Source organism: Garra rufa, chromosome 16, assembly GCF_049309525.1.
Source record: "Garra rufa chromosome 16, GarRuf1.0, whole genome shotgun sequence".
NCBI lineage: Eukaryota > Metazoa > Chordata > Actinopteri > Cypriniformes > Cyprinidae > Garra > Garra rufa.
The window spans coordinates 10,877,944-10,898,528 of record NC_133376.1 but is presented as its reverse complement, the minus strand read 5'-3'; the positions used below and the strand labels follow the sequence as shown (position 1 = coordinate 10,898,528).

At 32.4% G+C, this 20,585-nt stretch overlaps 1 protein-coding gene across 1 annotated transcript in view; it reads right to left on the bottom strand.

Annotated features, from left to right (window-relative positions):
• Positions 1–3,217: 3,217 nt before the first annotated feature.
• bicc2 (bicaudal C homolog 2) overlaps positions 3,218–20,585 on the bottom strand; it is a 30,866-nt gene continuing 13,498 nt past the window's right edge. Inside the window, 11 exon segments of the mRNA XM_073820148.1 lie at positions 3,218–3,345; positions 3,466–3,565; positions 7,353–7,498; positions 7,732–7,885; positions 10,856–11,004; positions 14,931–14,970; positions 15,150–15,240; positions 15,393–15,553; positions 15,656–15,789; positions 15,884–16,103; positions 19,044–19,175. Coding sequence (XP_073676249.1) covers positions 3,218–3,345; positions 3,466–3,565; positions 7,353–7,498; positions 7,732–7,885; positions 10,856–11,004; positions 14,931–14,970; positions 15,150–15,240; positions 15,393–15,553; positions 15,656–15,789; positions 15,884–16,103; positions 19,044–19,175 — 1,455 coding nt within the window.

The following is a 20,585-nucleotide window of genomic DNA, read 5'->3' as shown; positions in this document are numbered from 1 at the left end:
TTATTTTAATAAAGGTTGTGCATCACAAAAAAATTACATTAAAATAATAATTGTATTATTTAAAATTATTTATTTGAATGAAGGTAATTGTTACAATTTTTTTTAATTAAAACGATTTTATATCTAATTTAAGGTTTTATGCCACAAAAAATATTTACATTAAAATAATAATTTTATTATTTATTTTAATAGAGGTTTATGTCACAAAAACAGTTTACATTAAAATAATATTTTATATACTTATTTCATGAAGGTTGTGAGTCACAAAAAAAATTAAAACAAATATTTTATTATTTACTTTATTGAAGGTTTGTGTCACAAAAACTATTCACATTAAAATAATAATTGTATTATTTATTTTAATGAAGGTTATGTATCACCAAAAACAAATTTAAATTAGAATAATTATGTATATCTAATTTTACAAAAACTACCTTATTATTGATTTAAATCAAAGTTGTGTGTCACAAAAATGATTTAAATTTAAATAATAATTTGTATAACTTATTTTAATTAAGGTTTTATTTCACAAAAAACTATTTACAGTAAAAATAAATATTTTATTGCTTATTTTATTCAAGGTTGTAAGTCATAAATATATAATAATATTATATAAATAATAATACTTATTTTACTATTTACTTTAATGAAGGTTATGTGTAACAAAAAATGATTTAAATTACAAAAGTATTTTATTAATTATTTTAATATAGGTTGTTTGTCACAAAAATTACATTAAAATAATACTTATTTTATTATTTACTTTAATGGAGGTTATGTGTCACAAAAATGATTTAAATTAAAATAATTATCATTTTGTAACTTATTTTAATGAAGGTTTAAAATCACAAGAACTATTTACATAAAAACAATATTTATTTTAATAAAGGTTGTGCATCACAAAAAAATTACATTAAAATAATAATTGTATTATTTAAAATAATTATTTATTTGAATGAAGGTAATTGTTACAAAATTGTTTTAATTAAAACGATTTTATATCTAATTTAAGGTTTTATGCCACAAAAAATGTTTACATTAAAATAATAATCGCAAATACAATTTACATTAAAAATAATATTTACATAAAAAATAACTACTTATTTAATGAAAATTGTGTCACACATTAAATTAATTTAAATTAGAATAATTTATATCTAATTTTAATGAAGCTTTTTTTGTTACAAAAATGATTTAAATTTACAATCTTTTAATTATAATTACATTTGAATTATAATTATTTTTATAATTATAAACTTATTTTAATGAAGGTTTCAAGTCACAAAAACAATTTGCATTGAAAAACTTATTTTAATCAAGGTTGCGTGTCACAAAAAAATGCATTAAAATAATTGTATTATTTATTTTAATGAAGGTTATGTGTCACAAAAAAATGAATTAAATTAGAATAATTATTTATATCTCATTTAATGTCTCATTTATGTCACACAAACTAATTAGTTTTATTACTTTTTTCCATCAAGATTTTGTCAAAAATATTTAAATGAACTATTTGTCATAAACTGTTTGCATTAAAATCATATTTTATTGCTTATTTTAATGAAGGTTTTGTGTCACAAAAATTATTTAAATTGAAATAATTATTTTAAATCAAGGTTGTGTGTCACAAAAAAAATACATTAAAATAATAATTTTATTATTTATTTTAATGAAACTCATGTATCACAAAACTTATTTAAATTAGAATAATTATTTATACCTAATTTTAATTGTTTTTTTTGTCACAAAAACTATTTACATTAAAATAATTATTACTTTTTCCATCAAGGTTTGGTGTCAAAAATATTTACTATTAACTATTAACTATTTGTCACAAACTATTTGCATTAAAATAATTTTATTGCTTATTTTAATGAAGGTTTTGTCACAAAAATTATTTAAAAGTAAATTATTATTTTATTATTTTACTTAAGGTTGTGTCACAAAAAATTACATTAAAATAATAATTTTATTATATATTTTAAAGAAGGTTATGAGTCACAAAGAATGACTTGAATTTAAATAATTATTTTATATCTACATTTAAATAATAATATTTTTATTACTTATTTTAATCGAGGTTCTGTGTCACAAAAATCATTTTATTATTTATTTTAATGAAGGTTTGTGTCACAAAAACTATTTACATTAAAATTATATTTTATTATTTTAATCAAGGTTACGCATCACAAAACATTGCATTAAAATAATTATTTTTTTATTTTTTTATTTAAATTAGAATAATTATTTACTATCTAATTTAAATCAAGGTTTTGTCACAAAGAACTAATTACATTAAAATAATATTTTATTCTTCATTTTAAAAAAAGGTTTGTGTCACAAACTATTTACATTAAAATCATATTTTTTTACTTATCTTAATGAAGGTTTCGTCACAAAAATGACTTATTAAAATACTATTTTATTACTTATTTTAATGAAGGTTGTGCATCACAAAAAATTACATTAAAATAATTATTATTTTATTATTTTTATTTTTTAATAAAACAATTCTATCTAATTTTAATCAAGGTTTTATTTTTTATATTAATTACTTTTTATTGTAATTAGGTTCTGTCACAAAAAAAGTGTGTGTGTGTGTGTGTGTGTGTGTGTGTGTGTGTATATATATATATATATATATATAATTGATATACAGTATATATACTGTACACACATTTCTTTTTTTTCTTTTTTTTTTACAAAATTATAATTCATTTATCCTGCCATCAATGCAAGGTTACAACAATATTACTTTCCTTTTTATTATTGAACAATGTTTGCATTTAAAAGACACCACAACTCTAAAATCCATTATTACTTCAAGTTAATACAGGGAACTGTATTTTTGTTTTCTGGTTTTTGGTTTAATGGAAGATCCAAAACATGGTCTGAAAGTATTCTTATATTTGATCATTACATGAAGAACAAGAAGTTTTGCATAGAAGAGCAGGAGACAGAGAAACAGAGGTAGAGATACGAGTCAGAGGCTTGCATACTAAGTGTGGTTTCTGGACGGGCGGTGGGTCGGTTCACGCTGAAGGTCATACTCCTCTGCATGTTTCCTCAGAGAGCCACAGCACATCTGTCCTCTCTGTCTTATATGGAAATCATCGATCATGTCATACTTTGATTGGTCCCCGAAGGCCACATGACAGGAAGCACAAACTGGCCCCAGGTGCATTATAGTAAACTCTATAGCGGTCACATCGTCCCATCACCAGCGGTTACTCTTGGCAGCCACGTCCTCGTTCATGATCCGCGGGAGACGGCCGCTCGCGCCTCCCTCCAGGTATCCCGACTTTATGATGGATGCTTCTGAACACTTTCTCTTTTTGCTCAGATCTGTTAAGGGAGGAAATGCAGTTAAGTTTCAAATAAAAATGCATCAACTGTTTATGTTTATCCACCATATGTTGAGATGATCAAATGGAGTTGTGTGTTAGTTTGGTTAATGAGAGTGACCTGTGATGGCGAGGATCATCTTGCGGCGCGCTCCAAACGTGCTCACGCCCACTTCCTTCAAATCCTCATCTGAGAGCGTCAGGAATGTCTGGTAATCGATCTGACAGACCAGAGAACATGTTTACAGTATGTGTGTGTAATTGTGTGCGCCTTATGTGGTTAGACGTTTGACTTTATAAATCACTCATTAGAGCAACATGAAGAGAACAACCACAGTCTGATTTATTCTAAATAGAAACCAGACCAACAGACTGATATAGAAAATTCTATCCATCTATCTGTCCGTTTATATGTCTATATATCTGTCTGTCTGCCGGTCAGTCTGACTATCTATGTATCTGTCTGTCTGCTATCTATCTGTTTGTTTGTATGCCTGTCTGTCGTTCTGTCTATGTATCTATCTAGACAGACAGACAGACGGACGGACGGAGAGATAGACAGATAGATAGACGGATGGACGGACGGATTGACTGACTGACAGACGGACGGACGGACGGATGCATGGATTGATTGACAGACAGACAGACAGACGGACGGACGGACAGATAGATAGATAGATGGACGGACGGAGAGATAGACAGATAGATGGACGGACGGATTGACTGACTGACAGATGGACAGATTGACGGACGGACGGATGCATGGATTGATTGACAGACAGACAGACAGACGGACGGACGGACGGACGGACGGATGGACGGACAGATAGATAGATGGACGGACGGAGAGATAGACAGATAGATAGACGGACGGACGGACTAACGGATTGACTGACTGACAGACGGACGGATTGACGGACGGATGCATGGATTGATTGACAGAGACAGACAGACAGACAGACAGACAGACAGATGGACGGACGGACAGATAGATAGATGGACGGACGGAGAGATAGACAAATAGATAGACGGATGGACGGACGGATTGACTGACTGACAGACGGACGGACGGACGGATGCATGGATTGATTGACAGACAGACAGACAGACGGATGGACGGACAGATAGATAGATGGACGGACGGAGAGACAGACAGATAGATGGACGGACGGACGGACGGATTGACTGACTGACAGACGGACGAATTGACGGACGGACGGACGGATGCATGGATTGATTGACAGACAGACAGACAGACAGACAGACGGATGGACGGACGGACAGATAGACAGATAGATAGACGGACGGACGGACGGACAGATAGACAGACAGACAGACGGATGGACAGACGGACGGACAGATAGATGGACGGACGGAGAGATAGACAGATAGATAGACGGACGGACGGACGGATTGACTGACTGACAGACGGACGGATTGACGGACGGATGCATGGATTGATTGACAGACAGACAGACAGACAGACAGATGGACGGACGGAGAGATAGACAGATAGATAGATGGACGGATTGACTGACTGACAGACGGACGGATTGACGGACGGACGGACGCATGGATTGATTGACAGACAGACAGACAGATAGACAGATAGACAGATAGATAGATAGATAGATAGATAGATAGATAGATAGATAGATAGATAGATAGATAGATAGATAGATAGATAGATAGATAGATAGATAGATGAATGGATGGATGGATGGACGGATGGACGGACAGATAGATAGACAGACAGATAGACTTTTCTCATTTTTTTTGCATGTTTGTCACACTTTAATGTTTCAGATTATCCAAAGAAATTAAGGAACAAATGAAAAAGAAAGTAATTGAGATCTATCAGTCTGGAAAAGGTTATAAAGCCACTTCTAAAGCTTTGGAACTCGGCCGACCAAAATAAGCAACGACTCATCCAAGAGGTCACAAAAGACCCCACAACAACATCTAAAGAACTGCAGGCCTCTCTTGCCTCAGTTAAGGTCAGTGTTCATGACTCCACCATAAGAAAGAGACTGGGCAAAAATTGCCTTCATGGCAGAGTTCCAAGACGAAAACCGCTGCTGGCAAAAATAACATAAAGGCTCATCTCAGTTTTGCCAGAAAACATCTTGATGATCCCCAAGATTTTTGGGAAAATACTCTGTGGACTGACGAGACAAAAGCTGAACTTTTTGGAAGGTGTGTGTCCCAATACATTTGGCGTAAAAGTAACACAGCATTTCAGAAAAAGAACACCATACCAACAGTAAGATATGGTGGGGGCTCTGGACCTGGAAGACTTGCTGTGATAAATGAAACCATGAATTCTGCTGTCTACCAAAAAATCCTGAAGGACAATGTCCGGCCATCTGTTTGTGACCTCAAGCTGAAGCGAACTTGGGTTCTGCAGCAGGACAACACACCAGCAAATCCACCTCTGAATGGCTGAAAAACAAAATGAAGACTTTGGAGTGGCCTAGCCAAAGTTCTGACCTGAATCCTATTGAGATGCTGTGGCATGACCTTAAAAAGGTGGTTCATGCTCGAAAACCCTCCAATGTGGCTGAATTCCAAGAATTCTGCCAAGATGAGTGGGCCAAAAATCCTGCACAGTGCTGTAACAGACTCATTGCAAGTTATCACAAACGCTTGATTGCAGTTGTTGCTGCGAAGGGTGGCTCAATCAGTTATTAAGTTTAGGGGGTAAACACTTTTTCACACAGGGCCATGTGGGTATGGATTTTGTTTTCCCTTCGTAATAGAAAACTTCATTCAAAAACTGCATGTTGTGTTTACTTGTGTTATTTTTGATTAATATTTACATTGTTTGATGATCTGTCAGTCAGTCAGTCAGTCTGTCTGTCTGTCTGTGTGTGTGTGTGTGTGTGTGTGTGTGTGTGTGTGTGTGTGTGTGTGTGTGTGTCTGTCTGTCTGTCTATCTGTCTACCTGTCTGTCTGTCTGTTTGTTAGTATGTCAGTCCGTCTGTCTGTCTGTCTGTCTCTCTCTCTCTGTCTCTCTCTCTATCTATCTATCTATCTATCTATCTATCTATCTATCTATCTATCTGTCATCTATCTGTTTGTTAGTATGTCAGTACGTCTATCTGTCTGTCTATTGAACTATCTGACTGTTTGACTGTCAGTCCATTTGTCTGTCTGTTTATATATCTGTCTATCTAGGAATCTTTTTGTCTTCCTGTCTTTCTGTCTGTCTGTCTATCTATCTAGTCTAACTCTTTGTCTAACTATTTGTCTGTATATCTGTCTAGAAATATAAAAAAATTAAATTGCACATCTAAATTTCTGACTGTACTACACTGACAATATAAAAACGTCCTTAAATAAAGGTACATTTACTTGAGAAGCAAAATGATTTAAGGTATTTACTTATTTCATTATATTACTTAATTATTGCTTAAGTCTTGTTTTCTGATTTTTTTTTATCAAAGTTTTTTATCTAAATTAAGTTTATGCTTCAAACAAGAACAAATATCTGTCAGAAAAGGCTAAACAAGATTTATTTACTTACCACATTAGCAAATATTTGTTCTTTTTTGATAAAACTAAGTCGTGTTTTCTGATAAATCTTGTTATTTTGCTTCTTAAATAGGTCTTGATTTAACAATGTTTAGATATTTGTAACTGAATATCAATACAAAAATACTAAATAACAATCATTTTTGCAGTGTAAATACTGAGTCATTTCACAGACAGAAAACTGTACAGTTCTTCTCAAGGAAATCTAGTTTACTTGCTACTAACTGGCTCAAAGAAAACTCAGAGTATCATTTAAAGATCTGAACTTTGGCAAACCCACTGACTAGTTCAATCTCAAACCTTCAGACATAACTTTGTTTCCAGGCAGACTAAAATAAACCTGTGTGCTCTGACTCCTAAAAGTGCTCAGAGCCAGGTTTGTGTGCGATATGCATCAGACAATAGCGGTGTGGGCGTCTGTGGGTGTGCCGTCGGGGACGTGTGTATGTGTGCATTTGTGGGTTGTGTATTTACCTCCTGTTGTTGGAAAATATCGATGTATTTTTCCAGCCCCAGCTGTGCCAGTAACTCAATAAGATCGTCTGTGTAGGAGGGACTGGGAGACCTGCCAATCAAATGTCTGGATGCCCCGCCCTCAGAGCCGGTCAGGTATCCTTCTGCTGCAGGTCAAAAGTCAGAAATGAGACACTCATAATGTTTTAATTTCCCAGTAGGTCCTGCATCTCGAAACGTTTCGGCGTAAGTGATTGTTTCACCTTGAAACAAAGCTGCTGGCAGAATTAAACTGTGTAATGAGCAGCTAAACTAATTTAATCGTTACTGCTAATTAAACAAGATATGTCACACCCTCTGCAATTAAAGAGCAGAGCGCTGAGTTTAGCAGCACACTTGCATGTTCGGGATGCTGACAGACTGTAGGGAGGGAACGAGGATGAGGAGGAGGATGATGGAGGTGGTGATGAAGACAGAGATCCACGTCTTTCTCTCCAGTTTTCCGAGTTGCTGCCATTCCACCCACGTTCCTTTCCACTCTGTGAACTCCACGACTACAACCAGACAAACACAAGAGTGATTATTGTTATAAAGTCAAAAATATGAAGCAGCACAAGTGTTTTTAACATTGATATTAATCAGAAATGTTTCTTGAGAAGCATATTAGAATGATTTCTGAAGGATCATGTGACACTGAAGACTGAAGAAATCGTGCTGAAAATTCAGCTTTGCATCAAATGAATAAATTACATTTTATGATATATTCACATAGTAAACAGGTATTTTAAATTGTAATAATATTTCACAATATGACTTATTTTCTCTGTATTTTTAATCAAAAAATGCTGCCTTGGTGAGCAGAAGAGTCTTCTTTCAAAATATCCTGATCGCTGTCTGCTTTCATTACATATAAAAGAGCAGCAAACATCTGCTTTTGTGTTCCACAGAAGAGAGAAAGTCATGCAGGTTTGAATTAACACGAGTAAATGATGACAAAAGGTTCATCTTTGATTCAAGTGCCCTTTACGAAACAGAAAGCAAGCAACACAAACAGATTTCAATAACTTTTCAATTTGAATCCTTCACAGGGTTTCACTTATTCTCAGAAATAATGTGATTCAAGCAGCAACAATCAAAAACAGATTCAATCAGCGCTGCAGTGCGGCGCTAAACCATTTCTATTGAGATCTTTAATTGAGAGACTCTCATTATCCCAGCAGAGAGGAAATGAGGGTGGAAGTGTAGGGAACAGGGATGTGCTGCTCACTGTGTGCTCACACACGCTTGTGATTGGAGTTTACAGACTTTTCTTCATGATTACACTGCTCTGAATGACAGACGTGTGTGTGTGTGTGTGTGTGTGTGAGAGAGAGAGAGAGAGAGAGAGAGAGAGCGAGAGAGTAATTGTGTAGTCTGTCATTTAGTACAAACACACACTCGCTTCAAAGAAATGGAAATGGAACTTGGATATATTTTAGAGTAGTCTATGTGCAGCTTGTATAGCAGTATAGATAACATACAGCCATAATTGTCAAAAAAGCTGGCAACAAAAGTGAGTACACCTTAAGTGAACTTGTCCAAAGTGTCAATATTTTGTGTTAGCACCATTGTTATCTGGCACTGCCTTAATCATCCTGGGCATGGAATTGACCAGAGTTGCACAGGTTGTTACTGGGATCCTCTTCCACTCATCACAGAGCTGCTGGACTTTAGATACATGGTGCTTCTCCACCTTATGCTTGAGGATGCCCCACAGGTGCTTAATAGGGTTCAGGTCTGGAGACATACTTGGCCACCCCATCACCTTCACCTTCAGCTTCCTCAGCAAGGCAGTTGTCATCTTGATGGTGTGTTTGGGATCATTATCATGTTGGAAAACTGCCGTTCAGTCTAGTTTCTGAAGGGAAGGCATCATGTTCTGCTTCAGAATGTACCTAATGGAATCCATGTTTCCCTCAATGAACTGCAGCTCCCCATTACCAGCAGCACTCATGCAGCCCCAGACCATGATGCTACCACCACCAAGCTTGACTGTAGACAAGACACAATTTTCTTGGTACTCCTCACCAGGGCATCACCACACATGCTGGACACCATCTGAGCCAAAGAAGTTTATCTTATAGTCTCATCAGACCACAGGACATGGTTCCAGTAATTCATGCTTTTGGACAGGTTGTCTTCAGCAAACTGTTTGCAGGCTTTCTTGTGAGCCAGCTTCAGATGAGGCTTCCTTCTGGGATGACACCTATGCAAACCGACTTGTTGCAGTGTGCGGCGTATGGTCTGAGCACTGACAAGCTGACCTTCTACTTCTGCGTTGTTACTAGGTCTAAAATGACGTTTTGGAATGAGCAATGGAGGCGTTTCATGAGCTGCGTAAGAAATTAATCCTACTCACAATTGCGTTTTAAGGACAAAAAACTGACGAAACATCCTATTAAAGTAATCTGACACTATCAAGATGAATTTGTTCCGACACAATTTAAGTTCTTGTCATATTTTATTACCATTTTCTAAACTATAGAGAAAAAAACTAATAATGTGAGAAATGTTGAATAAATTTCAATTTGACAGTAATTTTAAAAGCAGATGTCTGATCCTTTCCATGTAAACAGTGGTGTCAGGAGATGTCAAAAATGGAATAATTAAGATTTTCTAAGTTTTTGAAATCTCTTCTGCTCACCAAGGTTGTATTTATTTGTTCAGAAATAGAGTAAAAATTGCGAAATATTATTAAAATTTTAAATAAGTGTTTTCTATGTGATTTTATTATAAAATGTAATTTATTCCTGTGATAAAAAGTTGAATTTTCAGCATCATTACTCCAGTCTCCAGTGTCACAGGATCCTTCAGAAATCATTCTAATATGCTGATTCGCTGCTCAAGAAACATTTCTATGATAATCAAAGTTAAAAACAGTTGCGCTGCTTCGCATTTTTGTGGAAAACGTGCTACATTTTATTTTTCGTGATTCTCTGATGAATGCAAAGTTCAAAACAACAGCATTAATTTGAAATAGAAATCTTTTATAACATTTTACATGTCCTTACTGTCACTTTTGATCAATATAATGCATCCTTGATGAATTAAAGTATTCATTTCTTTCAAAACACAAAAACAAAAGACAAATTGGTGTACATAGTATATCCTTTGTCAAAAAAGCTTGAAATTTAACATTTAATGAAGAATAAGTGAGTGGTGTGTGGTGGCGGAAAACTTACTTCTGTAATGCAATTGTGTTGACGCACATGCTGAATTTTGATACTCAGTGTTAGAGTTTTGAAAAGCCAAATTAGCTTTCCACAAAACAAAAAAGTTTATGATATGTCCTCATTTAGAAAGCTAGACATCTCCCTCCCACCAACTACAGCCACAGAACCTTGTTTTTCCTTTACAACGTGGCAAAAAAAGTAGCTTTCCGGAACCTTAACTTTCTCTGATCTTCTTGTGGAATGAGCTGAATATTGTTGGTTCTTTGAAGACCTGACTGCTAAAGGCATAAATGTAACGGTAGATGTGTGTACCTGCTGGTTGTGGTAGGGTCTGTAGCAGCGGCGGCTCACGGCTCTCAGCTCTTTCACAGCATCGGTAGGCATCGATTTTGAGAAGCCCAAGCCGCTCCAGGTGTCTGTAGGGGTTCGAACCTCTGTCACCACGGGCTTCTGCTGCATGGCTGTCACACACACACACACACGTTTCCACAGATTAAATCACAGTCATTATGAAACACACACACAAAATTGTGAATGCTTGGAAACATTATACGCCCAGAACTGTATCCAGATTTACACTGGCATACAACAGCAGCTTTAATTAAAGCGTGTGTGTGTGTGTGTGTGTGTGTGTGTGTGTGTGTGTGTGTGTGTGTGTGTGTGTGTGTGGATCCCCCTGCATTATTAAACACCTGCCACCTAATTAAGCAACTTAATCAAAAGCAGTCATGCAGAAGAACTGCCTCTACCTTTTCACATCTCTCTCACGGTGTGTGTGAATGAAGTGGTTTAAGTGGGAGTATATTTAAAATCACTGCATCAGTTTCTGGAGTGTGTAATAGGGTGTAATCAGTAACTAAAATCGAAATTAAAACTAAGATCATCAAAAATATATATAAATATAACAATAAATAAAATAAACATTAAATAAATTTTCTTTTAGTTTAATTTGAAGAACTGAAATAACTAAAAAAAATAAAAATAATAACAAATGTATGGACACTATAAAATAATAATAAAACTAAGGCCATAATAAATAATAAAATAAATATTATTTTATTATTAACAAATAAAATAAACATTAAAATAAATGAAAATATTAAATATAACTTATTTTATTTAAATTAGCCAAGCATAATTTGTCATTCTCTTTTAGTGTAATTTGACGTACTAAAATATCCCAAAAATAAAAATGAATAAAAAATAAACATTATAAAATAACAGTAAAAACTAAGATCATAAAATATTAAATATAACAATAAATAAAATAAATGTGAATAGAAATAAATGAAAATATTAAATATAATTTATTTCATTTCAATTAGTTGGCAAAGTATAATTTGTCATTTGCTTTTAGTATAATTTGAAGTACTAATAAATAAAATTGAAATAAAAATTAATAAGAAATGTAGACACTACAAAATAATAATACAAACTAAGACCATAAAAAAATAATAAATATAAGAGTACGAAATGTTAACAGAAATAAATAAATGAAAATATTAAATATATCTTATTTTATTTCAATTAGTTGGCAAAGCATAATTTGTCATTTGCTTTTAGTATAATTTGAAGTACTAAAAAAATAATAAATAAAATTGAAATAAAAACAATAAGAAATATAGACATTAGAAACTAATAAAAACTCCATAAAAATAATAAATATAAGAATAAATAATATAAACACTAAAATAAATGTTAATAGATATAAATGAAAATATTAAAAAGCATAATTTGTAATTTTCTTTTAGTATAATTTAAAGTAATAAAATAACTAAAAATTAAAATTGAAATTAAAACTAATAAGAAATATAGACATTATAAAATAATAATAATAATAATAATAATAATAATAATAATAAACATGACAATAAATAAACATAAATATAAATAAATGTTAACTGAAATAAATGAAAATTTTAAATACCAATATAACTTATTTTATTTCAATTAGTTGGCAAAGCACAAATTGTCATTATATTTTACCATAACCTGAAGTACTAAAATAAAATAACTAAAACCTAAAATTTAAATAATAATTAATAAGAAATATAGAATATAAGATAATAATAGAAATTGACAAAACACAAAAATTAAAAAACATTTTAATGTGAAATTTCCAAAGCAAACTAAGTATTATAAAAAAAAGATTTTCTATGTGAAAATATAAAACACTATTTTATGATACATGTAATTTTTTATAACATATTAATACAAATAATATAATGAAATATTTTTATATAGTTTTATATAAGTATAAATATATTATTTAAAGTATTTTTTCTATTAGCAAAATATATCTCACACACACATACATATTATATATACACTATATATATATTATTTTGTTTTATTATCATTATTATTAATCATTATTATTTTATTATTTATTAAGATTGAATTGTTTTGACAAAATGTAACTTAATTAAAATCAAACCCACTTGCATCAAATGGATAACGTGTTTATTATAGGTCTGTGAGTAGATAACAGTTCATGCAGTAATCTTTTAAATTTACATAATTATTTATATTTTTTATTTATTTATTTATTTTACCTTGAATGTATTGCAATAAATCTTGATTTATTTTATTTGTTTACCAAAAAAGCAACATAACAAATACATTTATGAATTGAATTATATTGAATAATAAAATGTAAGTAATATCTGCATATGTTTTAATATACATATACATTTTTAAAAACATATTATACTAATAAAATAATATAATATTTGTATATTGTTTTATATACTTAAAAAATATAATTTTAAATATTTTTTTCCTATTAGCAAAATATATCACACATATACATGCATATATAAATATGTCTTCTTTTGTTTTATTATTATTATTATTTTGTCAAAGTTGTGAATAAAACAAGAAAATACTATTTTCAGTTCAAAAAATCATGTATAATTCAATGAGTTTTAGTAATTATTTGTGAAATGTACTAGCAGTTTGTACATGAAAACTCTTAAGTAAATCCTACACCTGATTTTGTGTAATTTAGTTAAAATGATAGCAGAATTGAAGTACAAATATTCCTTGTTTCTGAATGAAATGGAGGTGCAGATGAGATGAATGTAGTGTAGTCTCAAGTCATCTGGCTAGAATGCTTTGATGTTGTGACTGTTCATCTGTCTGCATATTCAGTAGGTGGAGTGGCTGCACTCCATTATAAATCTGGCAGCGTGTTACTCTGAAATGGGTCCCTCTATCATCCGCTCTGGCACTGCGTAACGCTTAAATGGCTCCCCTATATCACCTCTCTGGCACACTCAAGCACTTTAATCCATTTTGAGCTTTATACAGCATGATGAATGCTAAATAGATGGAGCCGGCGGCGGCACGAGTCCATTCAGCCACGGCCCAGAATAACAATCTCAACTTAAATCACTCAATTTAGGCCTTTTCACCGTCACATCTGATCACATGAAGATTATACTTTGATGCCAGACACTGAAAATCATGCAGAAAATCAATCTGTAATATGTCCAGCTCATCTTGGTCGGTAAAACTCTGGATTGAATTATTGAATTATTTTTACTATTATTATTATTATTATTGTTGTTTTGTTATTATTATTATTTGTATTATTATAAAAAATTGCCACACTGCAAAAAACCTAACTGTAAAAAAAATAAAAAAAAAATAAAATAAAGTCATCAACTGTTTCCTGAATGTTATATTCAGAAGTCCTGACTAAAAAAAAAACTAAAGTTGCCAGAAGCTTTTTTTACACACATAATAAATACACCCATAATGTGTAAATACTTTACAAAAATAATATTTTCTATATTTGTAAAACAGTTCAAAACAGTATATAATAATAACAATAATATATAAGTCATATAAAAATATATAAAACTCAACTAACTTGATATTATAATTCACATATTATTTAAAAATAAAAATATATAACAAATGATCAAAACAAGACAAAAAACATTCAACAGTATGTTATATATGCTTTATATGCTTTATTATTATTATTAAAAAATTATTTGTTAAAATATCATAAAATAATGCTATACTGCATAAAATATGCATATAATATAATATAATATATAATTATATATAAAAACTATATATATATAACTGAACTCATTTTATTATTGTAATTCTTATATTATATTGTTTAAAAATAAAAATGTATTCAATTATCATAAAGACAAAAAACATACACAACAGTTTATTATAAGAATGTAATATTTTATACCATTTTATATATTTGTATATTGCTTATTATTATTAATATTAAATGTAATTTTAAATTATCATTAAAAATGCCACAAAAAAGAACTGAATATATTTTATAATATAATATAATATAATATAATTATCAATCATCTTTCATGCTAATGTTTCACAATAAAAAAAAACAAACCTTGATTTGCCAGAAGCTTCTTTCTCTCATATTCATGATCCTGTTAAAATAAACACCGAACAAAAACAGTTTTAATAAACCAGTAAGACAAATAACTTTATTTGTGAACCATAGCTGAGAGCTAAAGCTGACAAATTTGAAACATTTTTCATATAATATATGCAATACATTTACAGCAAGCAGCTGTGTTTTCATTTTATAAATGTGAAAGTGCTGTACCTCAGTATTGGTTTCCACAGACGGGAATATTCTCAGACTACAGCGTCTGTCTCTGTTCAGATAAACACCATCCACCTCCACTCTTACTGATCTGAAACACACACACACACACACACACACACACACACACACAGACACGCAGAACTTCATTCAGTGCTGTAAATCACATTCTAGACAGGAATCCAGAGCATCATCTGGCTGTCTGTGTAAGCACATGTCCCAGTTCAGGACAGATGCGTTTACCTCTCAGGTGTGAGCGGTGGGTTCAGCTCCCTCGAGGCCTCTGATTGGCTGCCTCGCCTCGATGAGACAGTCGGCTTGACGATGACCTCTCTGATCTCTGTGACCTCCGCATGTGGCATCTGTGTCTCTGCTTGTGTTGGCTGATCCTCATTCTCTGGAATCTGATACAATTGCATTATCAAAGTTTGGGGATTTGTTTACTCTCAAACACACTGTATCCCATAATACAATGCATTCAACATAAACATGAGTGTCATTGAAACCTTCTCTAATTTGGACTCCATTCCTTTGATTCCTATCCGCCCGTCCTCTAAGGAAACAGCCAATCCGGGTGGAGGCACAGGGCGGGGCTTCCCAGAGAGAGAGCCAATCACAGCGTCAGGAGAGGGCACACCACCTTAAGAATGACACATACAAAAACATACCATTTTTTAGCACAAAAAGTGAATTTAAAAAGGACGAAGCGTGCTTGCAAGCACACGCACACACACCTGTCTCAGTGAGGCGCAGCTGCTGCATTAGCACATTGATCCAGTAGCTTGTCATTCCATTATTGGCCGCCAGAGGGTCCACAGGGGTCTTGGTCGTCACGGAGACCTCAGAGACATTCTTGTTCGTCATGGAAACCTCAGTGGAGTCCAGACCTAGCAGCAGACGTCTGGCCTCATACAGGTTGCCAATGTTCCTCTCCAAACCTTTAACAACCACAGACTGAAAACAGACACTTCACTTAGCATTTTGAGAGAGCAGTATTATAAAATTAAATTATATATTAGTAAAAACAAAGAAAACCAACTAAATATGGTTGAAAAAACGCCAGTTGTTTCAGCATTAAAAATTTTTTTGGAAATAAACTTTTTTTCAGAGTCGTATGATATAAACTTGGAATTCTGACATTCTAAGAATTGTGTGATATAAACTTGGAATTCTGCCCTTTTTCTCAGAATTGCGTGATATAAACTTGGAATTTTCACCATTTCCCACTATCTATATTTGCTTAATATAAAATTGTAATTCTAAAATGTTTCTTAGAATTGCAAGATATAAATTTGGAATTCTGACACTTTTCTCAGAATTGTGTAATATAAACTTAGAACTCTTTATTTTTCTCAGAAATGCTAGCCTAGAATCTAGACGCGCCCCTAGCGGCAGCAAATTACATTTGCTTCCAAGGTCAGTCTAGTTACTCTCAATTCACTTAAATTTCCGAAAAATCCAAGATGTACCGGGCCAATCACGAGTCGGTGGGCGGGCTTAACATGATGACGACTGACCTGCGACCATAAGTTCCGTCAGACATGAATTCCTGGTTCCGTGAATTAAGCGTGGAAAACTGAACAGTATTTATATAATTTTTTACTTTTGATACACAGCCACGTCCATGTGTCCTGAGCAGGAGCTCGTTACATCTGAACGCGCTGTGGTGTAGAATACGCAAACACCGGAAGCGATCTGTGGCGTGTATACGACACTCATTGTTTACACAGCACAAGAGATTGTGGATATAGCGGCTATTCAAAATGGTAATTACTTGCGCTTGTCCTGGTTGTTCAAATCCATTTAAAGCTGAAAAAGATTACGTTTGCTTGCGCAAACTCATCCTGGACTTTTTTTTTACATATTTCCCCTTTCGGTATTTGCGTATACTACATCAAAGCGCGTTCACATGTGACGAGTCGAATCATAGATATGCTAAACTCGTGCTCATGACAGATGGACGTGGGTGTGTATCAAAGGTAAAAAGAAAATTATATAAATACTGTTCATTTTCTTGCAAAAACCGATCGTTTCGTGTCTTAGGACATCAATGTATCGTCACGAGCCGCAGGGTGTAATTTGGATTTGTCTGTGCATGTTTTTGTTTACTTTTAAAGGTTTAGTGCCCATCTATGTCTATTATTTAGCTGACAGACTGCACAGTGCACTGATTTTTGTTAAAAATCTTCGTCGCTCTGACTACGTCACCTGACCGACTACGTCTCTGATTGGTTGTAGCGCTATCCTATTGCGTGGAGAGGAGTTTGAAAGACAACCGTTTATCCCACCCCTCCGGTTGAGCCCTGTCTATGGAGAGTGCCCAGACCCTACATTTATGTGGGTCTGGCTTGCCAGGCTACAGAAATGCATGATATAAACTCTGAATTCTGATTTTTTTCTCAGATATAAACTCTGAATTCTCACCATTTTCCTCAGAATTGCTTAATATAAACTTGGAATTCTGACACTTTTCTCAGAATTGTGAAATATAAATTTAGAACTCTTTATTTTTCTCAGAAATGCATGATATAAACTGAATTTGGTCTTTTTCTCAGATCTGCGTGATATTAACTCAGAATTCAGGGTTTTTTTTTAATTCTGAGTTTATATCACGCAATTCTGAGGAAAAAGTCAAAAAGTCTCCAAATTCTGAGTTTATATCACGCAATTCTGAGACTTTTTCCTCAGAATTGCGTGATATAAACTCAAAATTATTTTTTTTTCTCAGAATTGTGTGAATTAAACTTAGGAATTCTGACTGTTTTTACTCAGAATTGTGTGATATAAAGTCAGAATTCAGACTTTTTTTCCAAAATTGCTTGACAAAAACTCTGACAGTTTTTCCTCAGATTTACATGTTATAAATGCGGAATTCTGACTGTTTTTCCTCAGAATTGCATGATATAAACGTGGAATTCTGATTTTTTTCCCCAGAATTGCTTGACAAACACAGAATTCTGATTGTTTTTCCTCAGAATTGCGTGATATAAACTCGGAATTCTGACTTTTTTTCAGAATTGCTTGATATAAACTCAGAATTCTGATTTTTTTTCTCAGAATTTTGTGATATAAACTCAGAATTCAAAAAAATTCTCAGAATAGCGTGATATAAACTCAGAATTCTCTCTTTTTTCCCATCAGAATTGTGTGATATAATCTCGAAATTCTTTTTTCCCCCAGAATTGTGATATAAATTTGCAATTGCTAGTTATAAAGTCAAACTGTGAAGGGTTACAAAAAGACTGGCTTCTGTATTACAATTGTGGCTTTATATCATGCAGTTGCCACTTTATATCATTCAATTCTAACTTTATAATTCGAAAACTGCCAGTTTATATGAGAAGTTAGAATTGCGAGATGTACACTCAAAAGAAAAAAGAAAAACTGTAACAAGATCTTAAAAAAAAGAAAATGCAGTCATAATAAAATGAATTTATTCTATACACTATTAAACCATTTTTCTTGTTTTAATTGATGAGCAACATTAGAATTGTTTAATAATATTATATAAATAAAATGATAAATTTGTATATTGTTTTATGTATTTGTATATGCCATCTATTACATTCATTATCTTGTTTTATTTTATATGTTATTATTTTACATAATATTCACTTGTGAATAAATGTTAAAATGTTGGCTGTGTAATAAGAAAAAGTACTTATTCAACATACTATCCATACTGCTAACCATTTTGTTTAGTGCATCTTAAATCATAGAATAGTCCATTGAAAGTACATCAGTATGTCAGCAGTGTCTGAATGGTGTCGTGTCAAGAAATAAAAGTATGTAGCTGTAATTGAAGTCTATGGTAGGAGTATATGAACTTGTATGCGTTCCTTTTCTCCTGAGTTTTTTGAAGACAGGTGCATTGTGGGAGCTGTACCACAGTACCTTTGCTGTCTGCTTGACCTTGGGCTTGACGCTGATAAAAACACCCAGGTTCTGCATCATCTGGGCGAGTTTCCGAGGGTCAGACTCTCCCTCGTCCTTCAAATCAAACATCAGGCAGACAGGCAGACAGTCCTGAATGAGAAAACACACACGTCACACACCCGCAAGAGACGAACCAGATGTGCTCTTAAAAAGATCACAGGGCACATTTATTCATTATCAAAATGTACGTAAATGTACTTCATGACAAATGTCTATAGTTTATTATATTATGCATAGCACATACACTTAGCATCCTGTATGTTGCTAGTCCTGTCATAATTGTGTGTTTGTGCATCTATTTTTACATTAAATGACATTTGCTTTGCATGCAATTATTTAATGCAATTACTTCAGGCATTTTTAACTGGGACACACTATACATGCTGTCTGAGGCCTGAGTGCTATAAAGTTTTTGACACACCATTAGACGTGCATAAACAACGAGGTGCGGATATAGCGATATAGTCATTTTGTTTGGTGTACTACTGTTCGAAACGTAATTACATTGAAAATAATACTGATGAATGTGAAAGAAACACTTTGGAGTTACCTGTTAATCATAATGAGTTCAGACTGACTCAGTGTTATTTTAGTATTAGTAATATACCATGATAGTATTAATTAATAATTTAGCCTTTAGTTTAAAGTTATTTTGCCTATACACACACAAACACACACACACACACACACACACACACATACACACATACATATACATATATATATATATATATATATATATATATATATATATATATATATATATTTGCATATTTAGCCTTTTTTTCAGTTTTAGTGATGTTAGTACTTTAACTAAACAAAAATCTGAAAAATTTCCTTGGCAACTAACGGATTTTTCCCCTGTTTATTTATTTATTTATTTGTTTGTTTTTAAAAATTGTTTAAATCATTTAAAAATTTTATATCGATTTAGCTTTTATAGTTAGTGTAGTTAGTACTTAAACTCAACAAAAATAAGAAAAATTTCCTTGTCAGCTAACTTATTTTTTATGCCTTTTTATTTATTTATTATTAATACTTTATATATACTATTTAGTTGTTATAGTTAAAGTTTTTATAATGTTACTACTTAAACTAAGCAAAAATTTGATTTTATTAGCCTTATTTATTTATTTTTTAAATATTTTAAAAACGTATTTCTACTTAGCTTTTATAGTTTTTTTATTTAAGTTTTTGTAATGTTAGTGCTTAAACTAAACAAAAATATGAAACATTTCCTTGCCAGCTAACCTCAATTTTTTTGCCTTTTAATTTATTTATTTATTTATTTATTATTAATACTTTATACAGTACAGACCAAAAGTTTGGACACACCTTCTCATTCAAATGAATGAGAAGGTGTGTTCAAACTTTTGGTCTGTACTGTATATTTTTCTGTTTATTAGAGTTTTTACTCTACATTTGTGCAGTTTTCACAGGGTAAGTGATATTTTTTAAATATATATAAATTAATAAATAAATATTTTTTTTAAATGGGTT